The 26,762-nt window shown below is 37.1% G+C and overlaps 1 protein-coding gene across 5 annotated transcripts in view; it reads left to right on the top strand.

Annotated features, from left to right (window-relative positions):
- The window catches only part of RIC1 (RIC1 homolog, RAB6A GEF complex partner 1), a 165,039-nt gene that overhangs the window by 64,788 nt on the left and 73,489 nt on the right, over positions 1-26,762 (top strand). For all 5 annotated transcript variants that reach the window (XM_062208300.1, XM_062208303.1, XM_062208301.1 and 2 more), the window contains exons 3-4: positions 5,365-5,444; positions 22,635-22,742. In XM_062208300.1, coding sequence (XP_062064284.1) covers positions 5,365-5,444; positions 22,635-22,742 — 188 coding nt within the window. The remainder of the gene's footprint in view (positions 1-5,364; positions 5,445-22,634; positions 22,743-26,762) is intronic.

Here is a 26,762-nt window from a genome sequence, read left to right as displayed (position 1 = left end):
AAATTAAATTATTAATAACTATGTATTATGTTTTTTAGATCTCATTTTATATATGAGGGCACTTCAAAAATTTTGTGAAAAATAGAATTAAAAAATAAGTTTATGGGGCTTGTGTTGTGGTGTAGCAGGTAAAGCCACTGACTGCGATGCCAGCATCCCATATGGGCGCTGGTTTGAGTCCTAGTTGCTCCGCTTCTGATCCAGCTCCCTGCTAGTGTGCCTGGGAAAGCAGCTGAAGATGGTCCCAGTGCTTGGGCCCCTGCACCCAAGTGGGAGACCTGGAAGAAGCTCTGGGATCCTGGCTTCGGCCTGGCCCAGCCCTGGCCGTTGTAGCTACCTGGGGAGTGAACCAGGAGATAAAAGATCTCTCTGTGTGTAACTCTGCCTTTCAAATAAATAGTAAAAGGAAAAAATGATAAAAAACATAAGTTTGCATATGAAGGGTCCTCAAAAAGTTCATGGGAAATATATATGAGGATGTGATTTGAGATTAAAGATTTCTTTAATTTGCATTCATTTCTGAAGGCTATTTTTAGGACATAAAATTCAGGCTTGATAATTCTTTAAGTTAGGTATATAATTTTATAGTTTCTAATGAAATGTCCTTATTGGCCTTTTGAAAATAATATATAGATTTTTTTTTCCTTTTTGCTGCTTTTAAGATTCTCTTTGATTTACATAACTTAACTATGATGTGCTTAGGTGAGGGTTTTTTGTTTTTTTTTTTTTGTTTTTTTTTTTTTTTATACCTATTCTGTTCTCTGGACATCTTGAATCTATGGGTAGATGATCTTCAATTTGGGAAATTGCCTCGCTATTTCCTTTATATTGCTTCTGTCCTCTCTAGGACATCAACTCGATCTTTTCAGTATGTCCAGTATTCCAGTATGCCTTTGTGATACCTTTTGTCCTCCCCTTTTCTTCTGTTTTTTCCATGTTTCCTTGTGGTTCTTTTTTTTTTTTTTTTTTTTTTTAAGATTTATTTATTTTATTTGAGAGAGTTACACTGAGAGAGGAGAGGCAGGCAGGGGGGTCTTCCATCTGATGGTTCACTCCTCAATTGGCCGCAATGGCCAGAGCTGCGCCTATCAGAAGCCAGGAGCTTCTTCCAGGTCTCCCATGTGGGTGCAGTGGCCCAAGGACTTGGACCATCTTCTGCTGCTTTCCCAGGCCACAGCAGAGAGCTGGATCGGAAGTAGAGCAGCCGGGTCTCAAACTGACTCCCATATTGGATGCCAGCGCTTCAGGTCAGGGTGTTAACCTGCTGCGCCACAGCACAGTCCTCTCCTCGTGTTTCTTTTCTGTCGATGTTTCTCCTGAGCTAGTAATGAATACCTGTAATGTGCCACCTCTCTTCTGAACTCCATTCAGATATTGAGGTTTTGTGTGTTTTAATTTTAGAATAGCCACTCAAATTTTTTTTTAAAGATTTATTTGAAAATTGGAATTACAGAGAGACGTAGAGACAGAAATCTTCCATCCCCTGGTTCATTCCCCAAATGGCCAGGACTGAGCCAGGATCCAGGAGCTTCTTCCCGGTCTCCCACCAGGAGGGTTGTAGGATCCCTATGACTTGGGTCATCCTCTGCTGCTCTCCCAAGCACACCAGCAGGGAGCTGGATCAGAAGTGAAGATGGGACTTGAACTGATGCCCATATGGGGTGTTGGTGCTGCAGATAGTGAGTTAACCTGCTGTGCCACAGTGCCAGCCCCTCGATAATTTTTTATAGGGATCAAATCTTGTGTGAAAATCTCAATCTATTCATCTGTGTTTTGCTCTCATTTTTCTTGAATATAGTTGTGACTATTTAAAAACTTATATCCAATATCTTGATCATCTGTTGCCCTTCTGGGAATCTTTAAATTTTATTATAATAATAATGTAAAAGAGAATGTAGAGAAGTGTGGTAGCTATCTTCACAGGTCCCTGTTTATTATTAGAATTAGAGGCTGATCATTTTAACCTTGTCTTGATTTGACTGAAATTGGTTTGGAGGTTTAGTAAGACTTAGTTGACCTGTTATTAACCCTGAGAGATTTGGTTGCATCTTCTCCATGTGACCTAGAAATGTAGATGTCTGTCATGAGAATGCTATTAGAGAAGAAATCATTCAATACTGCTTTTTAAAAATAATAAGGAAGGCTTTATTCAGAATCACTGTGATAGGTATAGGGAACAGTGCAGTAGAGAGAAAGATTGGGCTGAATGCATAACATAGAATGGATAAAAGTGGGAAGTAATAGCCAAGGAACAGTGTAGGGGTTAGTGGGTGGAGAATTGCTAACAGGAAACATCAGGGATTAGGGGGATTCTGACTAAATCAACTTAACAGTATTCTTAATAAAGACAGGCCAGTATTATCAGGTATCATCTGGGGAATAGTGGAGGCACTTTTGCTAAACTAACTTAGTGTTCTTGGTAACACTACATTTTATAAGGAACTTCACAGATGAGTCCCAAGAATGTTCAGGAGCCTGACTAAATTTAGTCAGTCTTTGTCACAGGCTTTGTGGTAGAGGCACGTTAGGTCTCCAGTTAGTATGAATGGCACAGCAGACTAGTTAAGACTGTACCTAGAAATCCCAGAGTACTTCACTATTCATTTTAGACTCATTTTATTTCTAGATGAGTCCTCTTCCTATGCAGTTCATGGCTGCAGGACATTCTACTTGGCTTCTCTGAAGTTTGCTTCCTAGCACATTAGCTTCTTCTGTAGCTTCTACATTCAGCAAATATCACATGGGAAAGATCGACTGAAGTTGAGACATGTCAAGTCTGATTTTTACCTTAGCCCTATATGACTGAGGAAAGCTTTGCTGATATTCTTTTACCTCTGCCTGAACTAAGCCTTTCCTTAGCTTGTGCTCAGAATTGACAAACATTAATTTGGGAGGAAAAAAATCAGCTCACTTCTCAACAGTCTACTGTGGAATTTTTTTTTTTTAACTTTTTTTTTTATTTGACAGATAGAGTTAGACAGTGAGAGAGAGACACATAGAGAAAGGTCTTCCTTCCATTGGTTCACTGCCCCAAATGGCTGCTACAGCTGGAGCTGCACAGATCCGAAGCCAGGAGCCAGGTGCTTCCTCCTGGTCTCCCATGAAGGTGCAGGGGCCCAAGCACTTGGGCCATCCTCCATGGCCTTCCCAGGCCACAGCAGAGAGCTGGACTGGAAGAGGAGCAACCGGGACTAGAACCTGGCGCCCATATGGGATGCTGCCGCTGCAAGACAGAGGATTAACAAAGTGAGCCATGGCGCCGGCCCCTTTAGTGTGGAATTTTAATCAATGTAGGCCTCATTGATTCCATAGCCGCCTACTGCTTTTAAAAATGAGTTTTGAAATATTTTCTAGTCTTTTCTAGCTGCCATAATTATGTAATATGACATTGTCTTAATATTTCTAATATGAATGTGTAGTCTAATATTATTTTATATGCAAAATTATAGGCATTATTTAAAGAAGGAATGGTTCCAGACATATCCATTAAACTGATTTTACAATAAAGATTGTATAACCTCTGTATATGGGATTTTTTTTTAAAGATTTATTTTATTTATTTGAAAGAGTTACAGAGAAAGGTAGAGACAGAGAGAGAGGACTTCCATCTGCTGGTTCGCTCCCCAGATGGCTGCACTGGAACCCAAGTACTTCGCTGTTTTCCAGGCACATGAGCAGGGAACTGGATCAGTAGCAGAACAACTGGGACTTGAAGCTACAGGAGCATATGGGATTTCAAGGTTGAAAGTGGCAGTTCATGGCCGGTGCCGTGGCTCACTAGGCTAATCCTCCACTTGCGGCGCCAGCACCCCAGGTTCTAGTCCCACTTGGGGCACTGGATTCTGTCCCGGTTGCTCCTCCTCCAGTCCAGCTCTCTGCTGTGGCCAGGGAAGGCAGTGGAGGATGGCCCAAGTGCTTGGGCCCTGTACCCGCATGGGAGACCAGGAGGAAGCATAAGAGAACCAGGAGCTTCTTCCGGGTCTCTCACGTGGGTGCAGGGGCCCAAGGAGTTGGGCCATCTTCTACTGCTATCCCAGGCCATAGCAGAGTGTTGGATCAGAAGTGGAGCATCCGGGACTCAAACCAGCTCCCATATAGGATGCCAGCACTTCAGGCAGTGGCTTTACCTGCTATGCCACAGCGCCAGCCCCTGCTTTTTTTTTTTTTTTTTTTAAAGATTTAATTATTTTTTAAGTTATAGTAACACAAGAGATCCTCCATCAGCTGTTTGACTCCTCAGTTGGCCACAGTGGCCAGTGCTGGGCCAGGCACTGAACCCAGGAGTCAGGAGCTTCATCCAGTCTCCCATGTGGGTGGTGCATGGGTCCAGACACTTGTGCCATCTTTTGCTGCTTTTCCCATGCCACATTCCCAGGGAGCTGGATCGGAAGTGGAACAGCCAGGACACAAACCTGTGCCCAAATGGGATGCCATTGTCGCAGGTGGTGGTTTTATCTACTGTGCCACAATGCTGGCCGCACACTATAGTTTTTGAGTACATTATAAATAGCAGCATTTATAGTTAAGGGAAAAAAAAAACAGCCTGGCTTTGCTGAAGAAATTGAAGTGTTGCTTCTGTTATTTCTTTGAATGAAGAACATGAAGCTGTACTGGAAAGAAATTTGAAACCTCTGACATTTTCTTTGATTCCACTTTGGGTAAATGCCTGTTGACCTCTAAAATAATAGGAATTCAGTAGTCGAATAAATCAGGTTGGGGAAAACATTTGCCACTTCACCCTGTTAACTATTAAAGATACTTGATTAGGAACAGCTAAATATTTTATTTACTTATATAAGTATAAAATGGTTGTTTGAACTTTAAAAGTCACAGATGTAGGCTGTGATATAGTGGCACTGTTTTTAATATAATTTTTATTTAAAAATAGTTTCTTAGAAAATTTAACTAGCTGATTTTACAGTTTTAGAAATCAAAGACTTGCTTCATTTTCTTCTGTAGGCAGTGTTTTGTAGTAAAAAAGAGGCCAAAAGGTTCATTTTTAAAGTATGTAAATATGCTATCCTGAAGTTTACTGTGTAAACTTTGAGTAGCTAAGCATTTTATCCAACTGTTACTATTTGGTGGCATTGTTGCTTTAGACATTTTTGAACAGTTAGTTACCATATTATTGCAAAGTTGAAAAGTTATATCTTTCACCTACTGTTGAATAATCTAGTTATGAGAGAATGTGTAACATTTTATGAACTATTGATTGCAGGTACATGTTTATGAAATATTTTCATTTCTTTACAAGCCTTTTAGAGACATTATAATAAAAATTACTTTCATTTGCTTAGTCAGACTAATTTTTTAATGGGGGGGTTCTTACCCTTTCATTGATGGTTACTAAAATTTCTCTTTCAGACGGCACATGGCTACATCTTGTTTTTTCATATTACATCTGCAAGAGGGGAAAAGTACCTTTATGAACCAGTATATCCCAAGTAAGTTTGTTGGCTTTCATTTTTTTATTTGATTTAAATGCTTTATATTCAGAAAACATAACAGTTTTGTGTTGTCTGACGTGATTGAAATAAAGCTCAGCCTGTGATTCTAAAAAGTGTTTCAGTTTTGAAGATCTTTTGTATAGTTTGGAAGGCTAACATTGAAAAGTACAGGGTTCCTTTATGGAAAATGAGTATTAAGAAAGTAATATGCCTGGACTTCAAAATTTATTCACATCAAAATTACCTTTTAATTCCATTTTCCCTGGAATTTTTGAAGTACCCTTATGTAGATAAAATTTTTATATCATAGATTAAGGAACTATCTAGGTTTTCTTGATGGTCCAGCCATAGTGTTTTTAACAGCATAGCATTAATTGAAGTATTAGTTGTGTGCATTCTTAATGAGATTAATTTTTTTCAGTAGAAAGTTCTAAACAAAGCCTTTTTGACATAAAAATCTATTCCTTAAAATAAGGACATTGTGATGTATTTAGAAATTTTTGAGTAATATAAATCTCCCAGTGATAGTTTTGTGAGCCTTTTGAAGAAGAGCTGTTGTAATGTCTGAAATTTTTTCTTAAGTATTTTGAACTACTGTATCAGCTCCTTTCACTGCTTGATTTTAGATATTCAGAATCAACTTAATGTGTTGGTTAGTTTTTATTACTGTGGGTGGAATAGGGAAACAGTTTCTCTTGAGACAGGTAAAATATTTTTTTTGTATTAGAGTTCAGTATGATTTGTATGTTTACAATGTTTTAGAATAGCATTTTTTCCTTTCTAAATTTATAAAACAAAAATTGTGAGGTAGTGTTACCATACACCACTTAGTCCACTTTCCCTGTTATTATCATATTAGTATATTTGACACAAATAATAAGCCACACCCAGCTTTCTTTCCTTTTCTTAATCAAAAAAAGAATTTTGAGATTCCTTTTTTGTACTCCAGAGAAGATTTAAAAAACTTCTGACCTGATTCTGATACTGCAGGGGATGCCACTTGAGAGTCCTGACAATGCATAAACTTATGCTTCACTATGTACATTGATAGAGAACTAAAGAAAGAACATTATTCTGTTTATAATTTGGGATTTTTTTCCTCTATATTGAAGAGATTGAGTTTCAGTGCCTGGGTTCAACAAAACATGCATGACCTCAGAGAAGCATAAATAGAAGTTAAACAGCTAGGCTTTGGTGTCAGGTAGACCTGGAATTGAATGTCAGCTCTGCTGTTGATAAGCTGTGTGACCTCTTCCAAGTTATTTAATGTTGTCAAGAACTAGTTGCTTCATCTGTAGGAGGTGATAACAGTGGTAATCAGTTAATAAGATTAGATGAGATCATCTATATGTAAAGCTTAGATAAGTACTTGGTGTATGGGGAAATTAATAAAAGATAACTGTTGTTATCACTAATGTGTTGTTTCTTTCACCAAATTTTTACCTCATTTCTAAGATTCAAGTGATATATATTTATTTGATAATGTGCCTTTTGCCAGTGTATAACTTTTGGTAACTTCTACATAAAAAACAAATAAAATCTGTTCTCTGAAAACAATTTCACAGCTTAGAATCAGGATGTTATGTATTTGTGTGCTTTAGTCTAGCAAATGTCTTAGTTTTTCTTCAGAACCCATTTATAAAATAGTAATAAAAATACCTTCTTTAGTTGCTAGAAGGATTATATGAATTCTCATTTTTAAAATCTGAAAAATAGTGGTGACATAAGGATTTGAGGAGACTTTAAAAAATGATTATGACAATAGTGTCATGTTTGTCATGTGCCAATGTAAATACTTATGTAGTCCAAGACACTATTCTAAGCAATTTTTTTCAAAGTATTTATTTATTTGAGAGGTAGAGTTACAGACGGTGAGAGGGATAAACAGAAACAGAGGTCTTCCTTCCATTGGTTCACTCCTCAAATGGCCACAATGGCCAGAGCTGCACCAGTCCGAAGCCAGGAGCCAGGAGTTTGTTCCTGGTCTCCCATGTGGGTGCAGGGGCCCAAGCACTTGGGCCATCTTCCACTGCTTTCCCAGGCCACAGCAGAGAGCTGGATTGGAAGAGGAGCAGCTGGGACTAGACTGGCTTCCATATGGGATGCTGGCACTGAAGGCAGAGAATTAACCTACTGCGCCTTGGCGCCGGCCCCCTAAGCAATTTTTTAATGTTTGATTAATCCCTACAGCAACCTTGTGGAGTAGTTAGATCTAATTACTATATAAACTACTGCAGAGAGAAGACAACTAATTCACACCTAGTTGCACAATAATGAGTGCCACAGCCAGGATTCAGCATAAATGTAAGTAGCACCAAATTCTGTGCCTTTAACCATTAATACTCTACTGGTTTTGCCTCAACCCTGATTGTTTCCCAGCCAGCCATCTACTACTTTGGGATTTATTTGTGGATTGGTGAATGGGAAAAAGGAGAAATGATTTGGAGTGTATAATAATCCTGAAAAATAGAGGCACCCTGGGAGGCAGTGGATAACTCAAGTGCTTAGGTCCCTGCCACCCATGTGTGAGACCTAGGTTGAGTTCTGAACTACTGGTTTAAGCCTGGCTCACATCAGAGTGTTGCAGGCATTTGGGGAATGAACCAGTGCATTTAAGATCTTCATATGACTGTCTCTGGCTATTTTTCAATATGAAAATAAATCAAATTTGATGTGACTTAGCTGATGTCTCTATCAAATCATGTAAGTTTCTCCTGCAAAGAAGCTTCAGTTTTGAAGGGGTAAATTACAGTGAAGCTAGAAATTGCTAATCTTAAGTTATTCTCTTCTTCCTTTAGAGCTAGCATTAACTCATTAACAAGTAAAAAAAAGTTCCTTAATTTGATGAAATGTGTGTGTGTGTTAGGGGAAGCAGAGTGAAGTAGCTAGGAGCTTTCGGGTCTCCCACGTGGGTACAGGGGTCCAATTGCTTGGGCCATCTTCCACTGCCTTCCCAGGCCACCAGCAGGGAGCTGGATGGGAAGTGGAGCAGCTGGGACTTGAACTGGCACCTGTATGGGATGCCAGTGCCGCAGGTGGAGAGGCTTAACCTGCTGTGCCACAGTGCAGTATTATGCTGATTTCTGGCTGTGGTACTCATTAGTGTGCAACTAGGTGTGAATTAGTTTATATAATAATTAGACCTAACTACTTCACAAGGTTTCTGTAAGGATTGATCAAACATTAAAAATTGCTAGGGGGACAGGCGCCATGGCGCAGTAGATTAATTCTCTACCTTTGGCGCCAGCATCCCATATGGGTGCCGGTTTTAGTCCCGGCTGCTCCTCTACCAATCCAGCTCTCTGCTGTGGCCTGGGAAAGCAGTGGAAGATGGCCCAAGTCCTTGGGCTCCTGTACCCTCATAGGAGATCAGGAGGAGGCACCTGACTTCTGGCTTCAGATTGGTGCAGCTCTGGCCATTGTGGCCATTTGAGGAGTGAACCAATGGAAGGAAGACCTTTGTCTGTCCCTCTCACTGTAACTCTACCTCTCAAATAAATAAAAATATTTTGAAAAAAATTGCTTAGAATAGTGTCTTGGACTGCATAAGTATTTACATTGGCACATGACAAAAATGACAACTACTATCACAATCATTTTTTAAAGTCTCCTCAAATCGGCCGGCGCCGTGGCTCAACAGGCTAATCCTCCACCTTGCGGCGCCGGCACACCGGGTTCTAGTCCCGGTTGGGGCGCCGGATTCTGTCCCGGTTGCCCCTCTTCCAGGCCAGCTCTCTGCTGTGGCCAGGGAGTGCAGTGGAGGATGGCCCAAGTGCTTGGGCCCTGCACCCCATGGGAGACCAGGAGAAGCACCTGGCTCCTGCCATCGGATCAGCGCAGTGCGCCGGCCGCAGCGCGCTACCGCGGCGGCCATTGGAGGGTGAACCAACAGCAAAAAGGAAGACTTTTCTCTCTGTCTCTCTCTCATTGTCCACTCTGCCTGTCAAAAAAAAAAAGTCTCCTCAAATCCTTATGTCACCACCACTATTTTTCAGATTTTAAAAATGTGAATTCATATAATCCTTCTAGCAACTAAAGAAGGTATTTAGAAGTTATATTTTAGATGCATTAAACTCACAATTCCTGTTAATTCAGTGCCTCTGTTTGTTTGTTTTCTGTACTAAATATGCCTTTTCTGCTGTCTTTTTCATGCACATGACCTATTTGACTTAGTTTTTAAGCTCAGGTCAAACATCTTTTCTACTCTATAATGCTTGTGCCCTCAACTCTCTTATCCTCCCTTATACTCAAGAGATAACTGACCCTCACATGTACTCCCATGGCATACACTGATAATCTATGAATGCTTTCTTATTTGAAGGGATCAATAAGGGTATATGAAGATAAAAGGTGAAAATGTGAAACTCATCTGGAATTTTATATTCTACTTCAATTTCACTCTCCAGTCATCCTATATCTCTTGGGTAAATAAATACCTTGGAATAGAATTGCAAGTTCATATCAGATGTCTAGTAATTTTATATTGAATGTTGGATATTATATTACATTATTGATTTCCTGATTTTGTTTTTTTATTTAAAGCATGTTGAAGTTTGTATGGATGGCAGTTAGGTTATTTGGAGAATTTTTTTGGATGTTTTGAGGCTTGTTGATATGCATAGCTTAGTGTTTGGTAAAACTCAGGAACTTGGGTTTCCAGAGCTTTTTGTCTGTATGACTGCTACCTCTCTGGTACTCTGCTCCACAAATAGCTGCTTCAGCTTCCTTGAACTCAATATAATGTGGCTGCCATACTGGGCTTGGGTTTTCCTGCCTTATATGATAGTCTGGAACGTTACTTCTTTCAGAAAATTTTATGTCCTTTTACTCAAGGTAGCAGTAATGTACATGCTGCTATCTAATGTCTGAATACAATTGTTTCATATATTTTGTGGAGTTTTTTTGGTTTGTTTCCAGAGGGCTACTCTCTGAATAGAATACTAAAGTGACCATCTTCGTGTCCATCATTGTGCTTAAACAGTTCCAATCTTTTTGCACTGTAGTATATTTAAGCACACCAACACATCATTATTTTTGTTTCATCCATAAATACTTAATTATGGGCATTCCAGTAAACAATTATATTATTTACAATTGATGAAAAATAATTTACAGAGTTTAGGGGAAAGAAGCCATTTCAGCCTGTCCAGAACCATTGTTGGAGAACAAGTGTCACCTGTGGCTGCCAGAACTTCCTAGATCATGTTTGGCACATTCCAGAATCAAAAATCTTAAGATTTGGAAATCTGGAGTGGAATTAATCCTTTTTGTGTTCATCGAACATTTATTGTGTGTTTACTCTCATTTATGAGACACTAGCCATACACTGCTGCTGAAGAGATATAAGTTGTTATGAGCAAGTATTTAAGGTTAATGGCAGTGTAAAATCAACAAATTCCGAGTGACTGAATGTCATGAAAAAACCTAACAGTATTTCAGGGGAAGTGTTCTCTTGTCCAGGTAAGTTTTGTAGCTAAGGTAGGTAGTGCTGTAAACTTGGAAATTAAGATAAGCCTTAGGTAGGTGTACTGCAGAGAAAAACACGGTGTAATTAATTATACTCTGAAAGTTTCTGTGCTCCTACCCCAAATGCATCCAATTATCTGACACATTATTTTCCCATGTGGGCATTTTGGTTTTTTGAGATATGCACAGTGTAGTTTATTCACATCAGAGCCTATTGAATTAAGTTTTGTAGTGTGCTCTTTTTATTTTTTTTATTTTTTTTGACATAGTTAGTAAGAGACAGAGAGAAAGGTCTTCCTTCTGTTGGTTCACCCCCCAAATGGCTGCCACAGCCGGAACTATGCCAATCCACAGCCAGGAGCCAAGTGCTTCCTCCTGGTCTCCCATGTGGGTGCAGGGGCCCAAGCACTTGGGCCATCCTCCACTGCCACAGGAGAGAGCTGGACTGGAAGAGGAGCAACCGGGACTAGAACCTGGTGCCCACATGGGATGCCGGCACCGCAGGCGGAGGATTAACCAAGTGAGCCATAGCACCGGCCCCTGTGTAGTATGTTTTCTATGTCACTTAGTTTAGTTCTCTAAGATATACTTGACATGCATTGGAGGCAACCTCCTTATTTTTCTTTTAAGACTTCTCTATGATTTTTATGATACATTTGAGGGCAGTATTGTTTGATTTAGGTTTTTATCAATTTTATGGGAAATTTCTCCCTATTGAAGGCTATGGGAACTTTGGCTAGTTTGTCTGATAGTAGCATTTTATTTTTCATTCCCCTTTAGGGGTCAACCACTGACAATACCTTCTCTTTTCTGAGAAGGCAGAGACTTAACCTACTACACCATACTGCAGGCCCCTAGAATTCTTAAATATAAACTCTCTCCATTGGATATTTAAGACAATTTGTATGTGTTAAGAAAAGAAGAAAATTTCTGCTTCTTTGTGAAGTTTTAGAGTGACTTAGAATGTAAAGTATGACAAAACCTTAAAAAGTTTTTAGAAGGGGCCGGCTTGCGGCAAATATGGTGAAGCCATTCCCAGCAATGCTGGCATCCCTTTTGGGTGCTGGTTCTTGTACTGGCTACTCCACTTCTGATCTAACTCTCAGCTAATGGCCTGGGAAAAGCAGGAAAGATGGCCCAAAGGTTTGGGCCCTTGCCACCCATGTGGCAGATATGGATGAAGCTACTGGCTCCTGACTTCAGCCTGGCCCAGCGCAGGCCTTTGCAGCCATCTGGAGAGTGAGCCAATGGATGGACGATCGCTCTCTCTGTCTGACTCTTTCAAAATAAATAAGTCCCCCATCTTTTTTAAAGAAGTCACTAAAAAATACAAATGCTCTTGTTCAAAAGCATTTCTGAAATTGAATCATGTATCAAATGTAAGCAGTCACAGGGACTGGGCACTTTGGCAGAGTAGTCATTTGTACACTACTTGCAAACCAATTGTTTGCAAAGATAACTTCTTTAATACTGATAAACCTTTAATACTTTTATTTATTTACATTATTATTTGCTCAGCTGTAATATTTGCTAGTTTAAAACAAGGTAATTTTACAGTGGCATTCAAGCTTAAATGTATATTTTATATACTTTATAAATGAATGAACAAAAATCTATTAAAAGTTGTCTAAAGAAAGATTACTCAGGTAGTAATAGTAAGAGCTACTTCATAAATTGATTTAACAAATCTGATGTAAATATTTTGTAAATTGAGTGCAGCTGGGTTTGTCAAATCTTGAGTTTTTGCTATAATCTCAGTTTTCTCAATTTTGTGCTGTCCAGTTTAATTCTGAAAGTATGTTGTGTTTTACATACTGAAATTAATGAGTTTACTAAAATTAAACTTTAATACATATTTGAAAGTGTTCTCTTAAGCAAGCCAAATTGTCTACTGAAGTCGTTCTAGCTAGCCAGTGACATACTATAAAAGTAAATCTCTTGACTTTGAGAACCGCAACTTAGAATATGTTATCACACAGTTGATCTGAGACTGCATTAAGAAAAAAAATTGTTTTTCAAGAATACTTAAAGAAATGGTACTTAATCACTATTTCCTTTATTCATCAGCAATTTTATTTAAAGAAATTTAAAAATTTATCAGGTGAAGGAAGAGACTAGTATTTAATTAAAATTTAAGATAAGGTATCCTTTTTTATCCATTAAACAGGCATTCTTAACCTTTTTTATTTTTATTTTTTTAGGTCTTATCTTTATTGGTCTTTCTCCTCTCAGGTCCTGAATTCTCCTGGGCTGCCTGAGTACCCTCCACCCTCCACCCTCCACCCTGCTGCACAAAATTTTCTTGGTTTCCTTTAAAGTTTCTGTTTCTTCTCTCATAAACCTATCATGGATTGAGAGGGGAAGCACCTGATTAAGTAACTTGTGGGCCTGATATTCCCCACCCTTGTCAGAGTTCACTGGCAATAAGTACATTTATAGTGTTTGGTGCAATCATTATCTAGTTCCAGAATTTCTACCTTACTAAAAATGGAAGTGACAAATCTATTAAGCAGTCACTCTCTTCTCCTGTGCGCCCAGGCCCATATCTCTGTTTGTCTCTATGGACTTGACTATTCTGGATAGTTCATATAAATGAAAGTATATAATATGTGACCTTCTGTGTCTTCTTTAATTTAGCCTAATATTTTTGAGTTTCATCTTTGTTTTAGCATGTATCAGTACTTCATTCCTTTTATGGCTGAATAATATTCTATTATATGGATATACTACATTGTGTTTATCACTTTTGTTTTATTTATCAATGAATACTGAGATTGTTCCTACCTTTGGCTGTTGTAGATAGTACTTATGAATATTTGTGTCCAATTTTTGTTTAAAACCCCATTTTTCAGTTCTTTTGGCTATTATACCTGGGAATTAGATTGCTAGAACATGTGGTGATTCTTTAACTTTTGAGAAACCACCAGACTGTCTTCCCAGAAGCCACACATGAGGGTGTGGTCTCTCCATGGATCTTTGTCAATACTTATTATTTTCCATGATTTTTTTATTATCACCATTGTAGTGGATGAAGTGGTATCTCAATATGGTTGTGTAGATTTTTTTGTTTTGAGAGGTAGAAAGAAACATTCCATCTGCTGGTTCACTACCGAAACATCCACAATGGCTGAGGCTGGGCTGTGGCCTAAGCCTGTAGCCAGGATCACCATTCAGGTGGTTCTAAGTGATTTATTTATTTATTTCAGTGAAATGGAGTTGTTTTATGAGTTCCTCCCCTTTTTGAATTCTCTACTGCTAGTGTAGAGAAATATTCTATCTTTCTGTGTTGATCATGTGTCCTGCAACTTTGTTGAATTAATAACTCTAATGACATTTTTTATCGATTTTTAAAATTATTTCCTGTTTATATAACACAGTGTCTTTGAACAGAGATAGTTTTGCTTTTTCTATTCCTATTGGCTGATTTTTCATTTCTTATTCTTGCCTGATCATTTTGTCTAAATTCTAGTATGATGTTGAATAGAAATGATGAAAGCAGCATACTTTTCTTTTTTTCTGATTCTAGTGGGAATGTTGTCATTCTTTCACCATTGAGTAAGATGTTAGCTGTTGATTTTTTCATTTATATTCTTTATCATGTTGAAGTAGTTCTTTTCCTGGTTTGTTGTGTTTTTATCATGAAAGAGAATTGGATTTTGTCATGCTATTTTTGCATGAAGATCATCCTCAGATTTTTTTTTTTATGGAGTTACTGTTTTTTATTTGAAAGTTAGAATGGTCTTCCATCTGCTGGTTCATTCCCCAAATGGTCGCAGCAGCCAGAGCTGAGCTGATCCGAAGCCAGAAGGCACGAACTTCTGCATCTCCCACGCGGGTGCAGGGACCCAAGGACTTGGGCCATTTTCTGCTGCTTTCCCAGGCCATAGCAGAGAGCTGGATCGGAAGTAGAGCATCCAGGACTCGAACTGGCACACATATGGGATGCCAACACTGCAGGCTGGGACTTTAACCCACCGTGCCACAGCATTGGTCCCATCAGATATTTTTTTCTTCATTCTATTAATGTGGAGTATCACATGGATTGATTTTTAATGTTCTGTCACCATTGTATTAAGATAAATCTCACTTGATCATGGTATTCAGTCCTTTGTTTGCCACTGGATTTGATTTGTGAATGTATTTTGTTGAGGATTTTTGCATTTATATTTATAAGGCAAGGCATGTGGGACCATGGTTGTTCTATTGGTGTTTTTTGTCGTTTGGCATTGGTGTCAAGGTAATGTTGGCCTTCTATAATGAATTAAAAAGTGTTTCTTTCTCTTCTACTTTTTCATAATGTCTTGAGAAGAATTGATGTTAATACTTTAAATGTTTTAATAGAAGTCCCTGTAGAATCCATTTGCTTCTATGTTTATCTTTATTAGAGGTGTTTGATTACTTACTCAGTTTCATTACATGTTTTATGGCTAGTCATATGTTTTATTTGCTACTGAATCAGTTAGGAAGTTTTTGTGTTTCTATGAGTTTGTATATTTCATGTAGATTAACTTGGTGGATACAGTCATTCACAGCATTCCCTTATAATCAGTTTTATTTTTTATAAAGTCAACAGTAATGCCTCTACTTTCCTTCCTCATTATAGATTTTTTTTGGTTTTTTTTTTCATAGTTTTTTCCAATTGTATTTAAGTTTTCAAAAGACTACTCTTTAGTTGATTTTCCTGTTTTTCTGTTCTCTGTTTCATTTATATCTACTCTGATTTATTATAACTTCCCTTCTAGCTTTGAATTTAGTTTACTCTTCTTTTTCTGATTGCATAAAATGTAAAATTAGCTTACTGATTTGAGAGCTTGTTTTTTAATATAGATATTTCATCTATAAATTTCCTTCTAAGCACTGCATTCATTGTATCCTTTAACATCCTCTTTTGTTTTTGCTAGTTTCAGAGTTTTTCTGATTTCCCTTTGATTTCTTTTACAACCTATTGGTTGTACTTTTTCTTCTGTTACTGATTTCTAGTTTCACTCCATTGTGGATAGGTAAGATTCCTTATATGGTCTCAGTCTTCCAAAATTTATTGAAACTTTTTTGTTTCTAGCATATGTTCTATCCTGTATAATGTTTCATTGAAAAGAATATGTGTTCTATTATTGTTGGGTGGTGTATTCAGTATGTGTCTTAAGTCTAGGTGGTTAATTGTGTTCAGATTCTATTTCTTTACTAACCTGTCTTGTTTTTCTGTGCATTATTGAAAGTGGGATCCTGAAGTGTCTGCAGCGATTATTGCCTGTTGCTTTCTCCAGTTCTATCAGTGTTTGTTCCACATATTTTGAGACTTTGTTGTTTGACTCATACCTACCTATGATGATGGTATCTTCTTGCAGAAATGACCATTTTATTTATAAAAATATATGTAATATATAAATATGACTATAGAAGTCTTTCATTGTCTTCTCAGTTTCTGATTTAAAGTCCATCTTTTCTGTTACTACTATAGCCACACTTACTATTTGCATTGAGTATCTTTTTCTGTCTTTTCACTTTCAGCCTGTTTTTGTGTTTGAATCTGAAATGAGCCTCTTATAGATAACTTATAAATGAAATAATTTGTTTTTTAAAACATTGTGACATTTGCCTTTTATTAGAGGCATTTAATCCATTGACATTTAAAGTAATAATGATAAATAAGGACTTAGGCCATTTTACTTTTTGATTTGTATGGGTCTATATCTTTTTCATTCTTAGGTTTCTCCATGACTGCTTTCTTTTTGTTTGATCTTTTACATTGTACTGTTTTTATTCCTTTATTTCCTTTTCTCTATATTTTATTTTCTTGATGGTTATGTTGGAGATTATAATTAACACCTCACATATACAACAGCCCAGTTTCAATTCATACCAACTTAGCTTCAGTAGTATACCCCCCCAAAAAATGCTGCTTACATTTCCATCCCTCTCCTTTAATTTTGTTGTTACAGATTGTGTAACTATTGCTATACACTGATAAGTACTGTTTATGCACTTGTCTTTTACATCATACAGGAAAACTGGTTTCTGAACCAAAAGTATAATACTGCTAGCTTATCTATTTTGTAGTTAACTTTATCAGTGTTCTTTATTGGTTCACATAGTTTTGAGTTACTAGCTCTTGTCCTTTCACTTCAGCCTAAAGGACTCATCTTTGACATTTCTCTTAGTTGAAGTCTACCTGTAACAAATTCCCTTGTCTTTTTGTGTACCTGGAAGTCTTAATTTTTTTTTGTTTTTGAAGGATACTTTATTCATATATACATAATACTTGGTTTACATTTTTACTTTCTGCACTTGAAATATGTGATCTCAGTGCAGTCTCGCCCCCATGATTTGATAAGAAGTTGTCTGTTGACCTTATTAAAGATCCTCTATACATGAAGAGTCACTGACCTTGTTGCTTTTAAGATTATTTGTCTTTGGACAGTTTGAATCTAGTGTATTTCAATGTGGATCTCTTAAAAAATTATCTTTGGAATTTGCTGAGATGTTTGGGTGTATAGGTTCATGTCTTTATCAAATGTGGAAAATTTTTCAGCCACTGTCTCTTCAAATGTTCTCTTTTCTTGCCTTTGGGACTCATTACACGTATGTTGGTATGGGTGATGTTCCCACAAGTCTCTTAGGTTTTGTTACTTTGTCTTCTTTCTTCTCTCCCTCTCTAATTCTCAGACTCCATAGTTAGTAAAATCACTTATGTGGAGTACTCACAGGCTGTTTATTTTGTTTTACTTGACAAAATTCTTAACTGTCAGTAATTTATTTAGTATATTAATAAAGTTTATTGCACAGTTTTGGTTCTAAAATGCTTTTACCATAAGTAACACAAATTACCCTCAAACTTTAAGTTGAAGTAAGTCATATGGCCATACCTAATTTTATGTAGTTAGGAAACCACAGAAGGTTTTGTGAGCCCAGATGTGAAGAACATAATATTAACAGTCTCTAATTAGCCTATGGTCTATACTCCCTCCTCATTCCAGCCTCAGTCTATTTTTAGCATTCATTATTTCTTTATGCAGAAGTTACATCACCTGCTCAACTCTAATAATTAATCAGTTGCTAAGAAGTTGAATTGAAGCCATAGACTGAAATGTTAGCTCGTACCCTTGTTAGCTTTGTGACAATGAGTAAAGTTCTGAATATTTTCAAGTTGAGATTTCTTCTCTGGAAAAATGGGAATAATTCTCTCAAACTATAAATGCTTGCTTCACATGGTATGTGTAGAACATATTGTACAATATGTCATACACAGTAAGTGCTCAATATAATACTATTTTTGTGACATTTAGTGTCCTTCATAATCTGGCTTAAGTTTATCCTTTCAGCCTTATCTTCAGTGATTCTTTTCCAACTATCTGATGCTATATTATTGTTGAGCTATATGAGTCATAATAGTTTTATTAAAGCAAAGATTTTTTTATCAATATAATTTTTACAATTTTATTGCATTATAGCATGTTTGGAACAGAATGGAAACTTCCCTGTGAAGTGAATTTATAATTTCACAGTAGCAGCCTTTGAGAAATTGGGATTATGTAAATTTGCTTTAAAAATTTTTTTAAAGATTAGTTGAAAGTTAAGAGAGAGAGAGAACTTCCAACCATTTGTTGAGTCCACTGATAGCTGCAGCGGGAAACACTGGGCCAGGCTGAATCCAGAACTGGGAGCTTCATCTGGGTCTCTCATTTGAGTGTAGAGACCCAAGTTTTTGAACCATCTTCTGCTTTTCTCAGACCATTAGTAGGGAGCTGGTTTGGAATGGAGTCAGGACTGAAACTAGTGCCCATGAGGTATGCTGGCATCACAGGAAGTGACTTCACTTGACATGTCACAATGCTGGTCCCTTGCTTTAAATGATACATTAATAAACAATAGTATTTACATAAAAGAATAGAGGATTTTCAGTTTTAAGGTAATGATGCAAGTTTTTTTTTTTGTTTGAAAATCAACAAAACAAAAAGTTGTAGTATTACCATCTTTAATGAAAGCTAGAGATATCTCTAACCCTTCAGCTAGAAATTTAATAAGAAAAATGACTTATGAATACCAGTAGAAAGCACTCAAAAAGACTCAGGAATTAGATGAACTGGTGTTACAGTATAGGATTGAGGCAGGGGCCATTGTTAGGGGGATTGTTTGAAAATATGAATAAGGATTCATATGCTTCCACCTCACAGGAAATGGAACTATATTGTGATTAAACCAGAGGAATTCCCAACATAGAGCAGGGCAGAGGTGAGATGCTATTCTAAAAATGATGATTAAGTAAAACTTTTAGATAGTAGTTCATCAAGTTGCCTTTTCTTGGTTGACTCCAGACTTCTTTCATTCATATATATCCTAGGCAAGTTTGAGGATACTTCGTGGAGAAATTTAACCATCCCAGGAAAACTGCTCAACAGATACTAGTATTTGAAGACCCCCCTGCCCCCAAAAACCCACAGAAGACACAGCTACAATGAATCTACCAAGTTGACAAGCCCAACCTATACACACCTTGAGCTTTTTAGTCAGCTTTTAATTGTTAACCTTTTAAATATGAACAAACAGCCATGGCTTGTTAGCCATCTTCAGAAAGTTCCCAATGTAAAGGACAGATGTAAGACCAAAAAAAAAAAAAGACTCACAAGGCAGGAAATGAAGACACTTAAAAATAATTGACAACTTCAGGCAAACACTGCCTAATGAAACAAAACAGGATGCTTTAAGAAAAAAAAGTGTTGAGGAAGGAGTGGGGTGGAGGGCGTGTTGTGATACAACAGGTGAAGGGGCTGTTTGGAACACTCACATCCCATATCAGAGTGCCAAGTTAAAGTCTGGTTATTACGCTTTGATCCAGCTTCCTACTAATGCACATCCTAGGAGGCAGCCGGTGATGGCCCACTTGCTTGGAGACTGCTGCCTGGGTGAGAGACCCAGATGGAGTTCCTGACTCCTGGCTTCAGCCTGGCCCAGAGCAGGCTCTTGTTGCAGGCATTTGGGGAGTGAACCAGTGGATAGAAGATATAGTTCTGTCTCTATGTCTGTCTCTCTCTCTCTGTGACACTCTTTCAAACATTAAAATCTTTTTCTGAAAATGAAAAAATGGGGTGGGTGACAAAGTTCTTGGAATGAACATTACAAAGCAGAAGTACATTCAGCAAAAGTGTTGAAAGATGCAGAAAACAGACAAAAATTAGAAAGGAGAAAATTATAGGTTAAGTTTCTGTATCTAACCTGGTAGGAGTTCAGGAAATAGAGACTCTTTATTAATGTATTAAGGGAAAAACAACATGTAAATTTCTAAGACCAAAAGTAAGGATGTCACTACTTTGAACAGTGAGAAAAATAAAAATAAAAATTCTCCTACTTGTAGGAAAGCATGTCATTCTGAAATTATAGAAATCACTAGAGAGAATAAAATATTCTAAGGATTTTCAAATGAGGGGCTGGTGGGGGGATAAAATCTTTGAGTAAAAATTTTGTTGAACGTGTCAATCACACCTGAGAATTATAAAGACATTCTGGCAAAGCTTTTAAAATGCCAAGGGAAATATATTGGTTTGCACATTTTGGAATTTGTCAGATATATAGGACTCCTGTGTACCCACATATTGATCTCCCAAATTGAAAAGTTACCAACATTACTCTTTCCTTACCATGTGTATTTATTAAATTTTAAAGCAAGGGCCAGCGCCATGGCATCCCATATGGGCGCTGGGTTCTAGTCCTGGTTGCTCCTCTTCCAGTCCAGCTCTCTGCTGTGGCCCTGGAAGGCAGTGAGGATGGCCCGGGTCCTTGGGCCCCTGCACCCGCATGGGAGACCAGGAGGAAGCACCTGGCTCCTGGCTTCAGATCAGTGTAGCGCCGGCCATAGCGGCCATTTGAGGGGTGAACCAACGGAGGGAAGACCTTTCTCTCTCTCTCTCTCACTGTCTATCTGTCAAATAAAAAAAAAGTTTAAATTCCAGTTTTATCTGTAACAGGTGGACATTTTAAGGAAACAAAACCATGATCTTAATACATTCAGCATGTTCAACAATATTAATATCAAATACTTAGTCTCTGTTTAGTTTTCTCCATTTAACTCATAGGTGTCTTTATAAGAGTTGGCTTTTTCAAATTAGGTAATTATGTCTTAAGTTTCACTGAAATGAGAATTATGTGCTTTTCTTTGTTTTAAGTCTTCCAGCACTATTTGAATTTTCACATCTATACATCTGTTACTTTGAAAAATGAAAATTAACTTTAAAGTTACATGTACTTTGAGAACATCTTGGGAAATTCATCACAAAATGTGTGTGAAGAAAGGTTTATTTGTGACTGATGTGTTACTCTTAACTGTTTTAGAGGCTGTCACATCAGGTGGACTTATTAACTGGATGTCAGCCTGAATGGTAAAACTTAACTAGCTTAGCCATTTATAGACACAGAAGGAATCAGATGTTCCAGGTCATAGCAATAGCAGGACAGGATGGCAATATAGCACAAACAAACTTTCATATGAAAAATAGTAAGCAAGAGAGGTTTCTGCACATCAAGATCATTTTCACAAAACTGAGAACCTCAAAAGCTGTTGGACTTGTTTGCACAGAATTGTAATAGTTCTGATAAATTGATTTCCAGGATTGTAAGTGACTGGAAATGGAGAGGATAGAGGTGCTGTTGGCAGGCTAATTGTTGTCAGCATTGAGAGCTAATGAGAAGAGAAATGTGAATTCCAGCATAGGCATTGAAGAATGGTAGTCTGTTTCTCTCATGTAGAGGTAAAGAATCCAAACCATCTCTCAAGACCTTTTGAGGGGTGTGTGTGGCAGCTCAGTTACTTTGGCATTGACCTGGCCACTGTATTGCTACTAGAGATTTTTTAATTAGTCACTTTCCTATTTGTAACCAGTTAATTTGTGAAACATATCCTAATTGCATTCCTGAATCCCACTTTAATTCTGATATATAGCCAAAGAATGGGAATCAGGGATGAGTGTCAAGAAAGTTAAGATGAAATAACAATTTGGACCACCTGGAACATGTGCTGTGTAGAAATATTTCCTTCATAGTTGGCCAGCTCACAAAGAACGCTCAATTTAAACAAAATGTCTGTTGACTCTCTTGAGAGTTCACATTTGTCTTAGGTAGTTTTTTCCTCCAACTCTGCTCTGTTCTTTGCCACCTTACTCCCAGCATAAGTTAAATTGGTTAGTCTTAGTTAAATTTTTTTTTTTTTTTTTTTTGACAGGCAGAGTGGATAATGAGAGAGAGAGAGACAGAGAGAAAGGTCTTCCTTTTTTGCCATTGGTTCACCCTCCAATGGCTGCTGTGGCCGGTGCATCGTGCTGATCTGGAGCCAGGAGCCAGGTGCTTCTCCTGGTCTTCTATGCGGGTTCAGGGCCCAAAGACTTGGGCCATCCTCCACTGCCTTCCCATGCCATAGCAGAGAGCTGGCCTGGAAGAGGGGCAGCCGGGATAGAATCCGGCGCCCCAACCGGGACTAGAACCCGGTGTGCCGGCGCCGCAAGGTGGAGGATTAGCCTGTTAAGCCATGGCGCCGGCCAGTCTTAGTTAATTTCTAAGTGATGTATAGGTATGTCTGCTGTAGTGGAATGAATATATAGATGTATCTGTTTTTCAGGACTCCAAAGGATGAACACCTAATTTATAAATTTGATTACATTTACTTTGGGTGTGTATTAGCCAGAGTGGTGGCAAATTCAGGTGTCTTTATCTTTAATCCTGTGCTGTTTCTTTTAGAGGAAGTCCGCAGATGAAGGGGACACCCCATTTCAAGGAAGAACAGTGTGCTCCTGCATTAAATTTAGAAATGAGGAAAATACTGGATTTGCAAGCACCTGTTACGAGGTACAGTGCTTTGGTTACATTAGGCATTTTGTGATTACAGTAGACAGTATAGTTGGTTAATCACATGACCAACCAGAAAGCTAGTTTCATTTCTTTTGATTGAAGATAACTTTTTAATTCTAACAATGCTTGATTAAACCTTTTAGGATATTTGAAGTTTTGTAGATGGTATATCACTATATTTAAATTATTATAATAAAGCCCTTGTATTTGATATACCAATTATAATTTCAATTTTGTATTATTTGAGAAGGTCTAGAGTTGTTTGATATAGCATAATTCCTGTTCCTCAAAGATACTGACAAAAATCATACAAGTTGAAGAAAAGAGAAATATATTTTTTCCAAAGCCTTAATCTGTTTCTGGGATATGTGTGTATAATTGGAAGAAGGTTGAGCTTTCTCATCCAAATGTGAATATAGGTTATTGACCAGGCAGCTAGAAGTACCAAAATATGAAATACCTGTTTTAGATCCATTGGTAGAAAAAAACAAGTAATTTTAGATATCATTTAGCTCTCTTAATTGCTTCACAGTTGACATTTGTTTCTCACTTAGGTTAGTTGTGTATTGTTAACATTTTGTAGATGTAGGAAAATTGATTTAAACAATATGAATCTGTGAAAACAGGACTTTTTTTTTTTTTAACTTAAAAAGGCTTTCCAGGTATGTTGTTGGGTGAAAAAACAAGGTGTATATATAATGCTGCTGTTTGTTTTTTAAAGAAAGACAGTAATATTAGAATCTGTATTGTTCTGGAAGAAAATATAAGAAACTGGGGGTGAAAACTGAGTTCTGAGGTACAACTTTGGGGAAAAGATTTTCTTATGTACTTCTAAAAAAACTGATTTACATGAATGTAATACGAACTTGAAATTTTTTTCCTGATTTACAGTTCCTCTAAAAACTTGAAGGAATCATTTCTTTTGTTGGAATGGCTTACAGAATGACACTGGAGCATATAAATAAAATTGTATACAAGTAGCTAGCTATTGTCTTGGCTTATTTAGTACATTCTTTTATACTTCATTCTCTTTATAGAAAAAAAATGCATTGTTATTTGCATAAATATGATCAGCATTAGAAAATATTGAATTCAGGTTACTCATCACTTTGGGCAAATGTTACCATCAGTTAAGATTTTATTTATTTCAGCAGGGGAATCCTTTTCAAGAAGGTAATTTGTACATAAGGAATTTTTGTGTCTGTGAGCGCCAAGCAAAGTAAAACTGTGTAGGCTTGGCTTTCTATCTCCACCTGGTGGTAAAAAATGTGATGCATGGAAATAGGATAGAAAAAGAGCCTTTAAAAAAGTATTCTCTGCCCTCTTACACAGATTTGACCTAGCAGGTACTGAGTTTTAATCTATACACTCATATGCTGAAAATCTCTAAGATTTCATTCAAGACTCAGATAATTGCATTTCAGAGCAGAGTTGTTAACACTTATAGTACATATCTGATGAGAATTTAAAATTTTTTTATACAATTTTGAATTGAATAAGAAGACATAGCTTTATAACTAATGCTTTTCCCTCCCATCACCTCAAATGTTCGTAAAATAAATTTAGGAATAGTGGTTATGCTGTTGGTTATAGGAACAAGAAGACTGTCATCTTTTATATTTGATTGAAGAAAAATTATTAATGTTAAACATCAACTTTTGTTACTGAGGACAGAATATTTAGAGAAGGTAAAAATTGCAATTTAACATAATTAAAATCATTCTGTTTCTGATTTGTGGATACCACAGATTAGCTCATATTCCTTCATCCTGGTCACATAGGAAAGTACTGTGTAGTAGATAGTGTTTAATATAGTTAGTATTATGTATATTTCCACTTTTGAGAAATGGTGATTTATGAATTAAATAATTCTCTATTGGTAATATTTAATTGTGAACAGTATTCCATTTCAATGTTTATAAGGCAGCACATGATATATCCAACAAGTGCTTTCTAACTATATTAAATCTTTCAGAATTTAGTCAAGCTTCTAAATTTTAAGAAATGCTGTCTGAGATAACAGATAGCTGTTAAAAAGTTCCTGAAGTCAGTGATTGTTGAGGCTCTCTGGGGGCATAAATTATATTGTATTTTGTATGTACTTATAACCAAATTTGATAATCAGAATTTAAGAACTAGGGGCCAGCACCATAGCACAGTAGGTTAATCTTTGATCTGCTGCGCCAGCATCCCATATGGGCACCGGTTCTAGTCCCGGCTGCTCCTCTTCCAATCCAGCTCTCTGCTGTGGCCTGGGAAAGCAATAGAAGATGGCCCAAGTGCTTGGGCTCCTGCACCCACACAGGAGACCAGGAAGAAGCACCTGGCTCCTGGCTTCGGATCAGCGCAGCTCCGGCTGTTGCGTCCATTTGGGGAGTGAACTAGCGGAAGGAAGACCTTTCTCTGTCTCTTCCTCTCACTGTCTGTAACTCTACCTCTCAAATAAATAAATAAAATCTGAAAAAAAGAACTAGTACACAATGAAAAGAAATAGATTATTGATTTAGTGCAGGGTCCTGACATCCCCCTGTCACACTGAGAATTAATACTTTAGTTTGCTACATTTTTTGTGAGGGAGGCATTCAGTGGTGGGAGGCATGTGGATAGCTTTTTGACAAGTTCTGCTTATCAGCCTTTATGGAAATATTCATTATTTTTAATAATTCACATCAAACCTGTCAGTTTATTTGCTTTCAGTTAAATAAGGAGAAGGATATATGAGGAGTCTCTAAAAAGTTTATATAAAGTATACATCATCTTTTAATTCAGTTTTTTCACAAAGTATTTGAAGTGGAGTACCCTTATCTCTATTTTCCTATAGTTTCTTTGTTATGTTTATCACAGTTATGTTGAAGTTATTGTCTGCTGACTCCATCAGGATTGCCTATTTGTTATTAATATTGATGGATTTTTATAATTGACTCTGGGTCACATTTTCCTGTTTTCATGACTAGTCATTTTTCTTTTGCGGCATTGTTGATTATAGTGTTGTAGAGATTATCAACTCTTAATTTGTCAGATCTTTGAGTTTCACCTAGAAGGTAGTTAAATTACTGGAGGATAATGTTGATCTTGTTCCTCAATATTCTAACTTTCATATACAGTTAATTCTTTTAGGGTGAAAAGTATAGGGAAACAAGGGTGAGTATAATTTGAGAAAACCTGGGTTGACTCCTACTGTAAGGAAATTACCAGTAAACCAATGACTTCCTGCTGAATTGCTTCTCATGACATGTGGTAGCAGATCTAGAAATAAGGATTTTATACTCCACTCATCAGATGCTGCACATACATTTTATCACTAAAATATGAATGTCAATTTGAAAGAATATAATTCACAGGCAAACTTTCTGTAAACTTAGGATTTTTATTGATTATAAATACTGTGAAATTCAAGACCTAGAGCTGGAAAAGTAATACCTTATTCTAATAATGATTGGTACTTTTATAGTTGGGAAGCAAACATGTCAGATTCCTTCTTAGCTGGAATTTTTGGAGAATGAGTCATTGAAACCAGCTGTTCAAAGAATTGAAAAAATATTAAAATACATTTTCAGCATTATGGGTTAAAATATTTCCAAAGTCTTTTCTTCTTAAGGATAAAATAAAATGTAATAGAATATATATACATATACACATAAAACATTTTCCATTCTTACACTTGAATTCTTTATAGTATTTGATACTTGACTATTCTTTCCTAAATCCATCTTATTCCCTTTCTTGATATCAGTTTCTACCGTTTCCGTGCTTTTTCTTCTTTCTGACAGAATGTGTCCAGTCTCATTTATGAGTTCCCTTTTCCTTTGGCCCTTTCTCTCTCCTTTTCTCCTTTCTACAGACATAGGTATCATATATAACTAGCACTGCCCATAGACATGGGCATATATTATGACCAAAGCAAGCATTTATTTCCCCATTAGGTAAGTAAGTGTTAAGTATCTTTGTAAATATAGATAAGTGTTGAAATCATGCTGCATTTTGATTGTTAGTATTTGACTAAGAAATCTTCTGAAA

This window comes from Lepus europaeus, chromosome 12 (genome assembly GCF_033115175.1).
Source record: "Lepus europaeus isolate LE1 chromosome 12, mLepTim1.pri, whole genome shotgun sequence".
Classification (NCBI taxonomy): Eukaryota; Metazoa; Chordata; class Mammalia; order Lagomorpha; family Leporidae; genus Lepus; species Lepus europaeus.
This window is presented reverse-complemented; position numbering and strand designations above follow the sequence as displayed.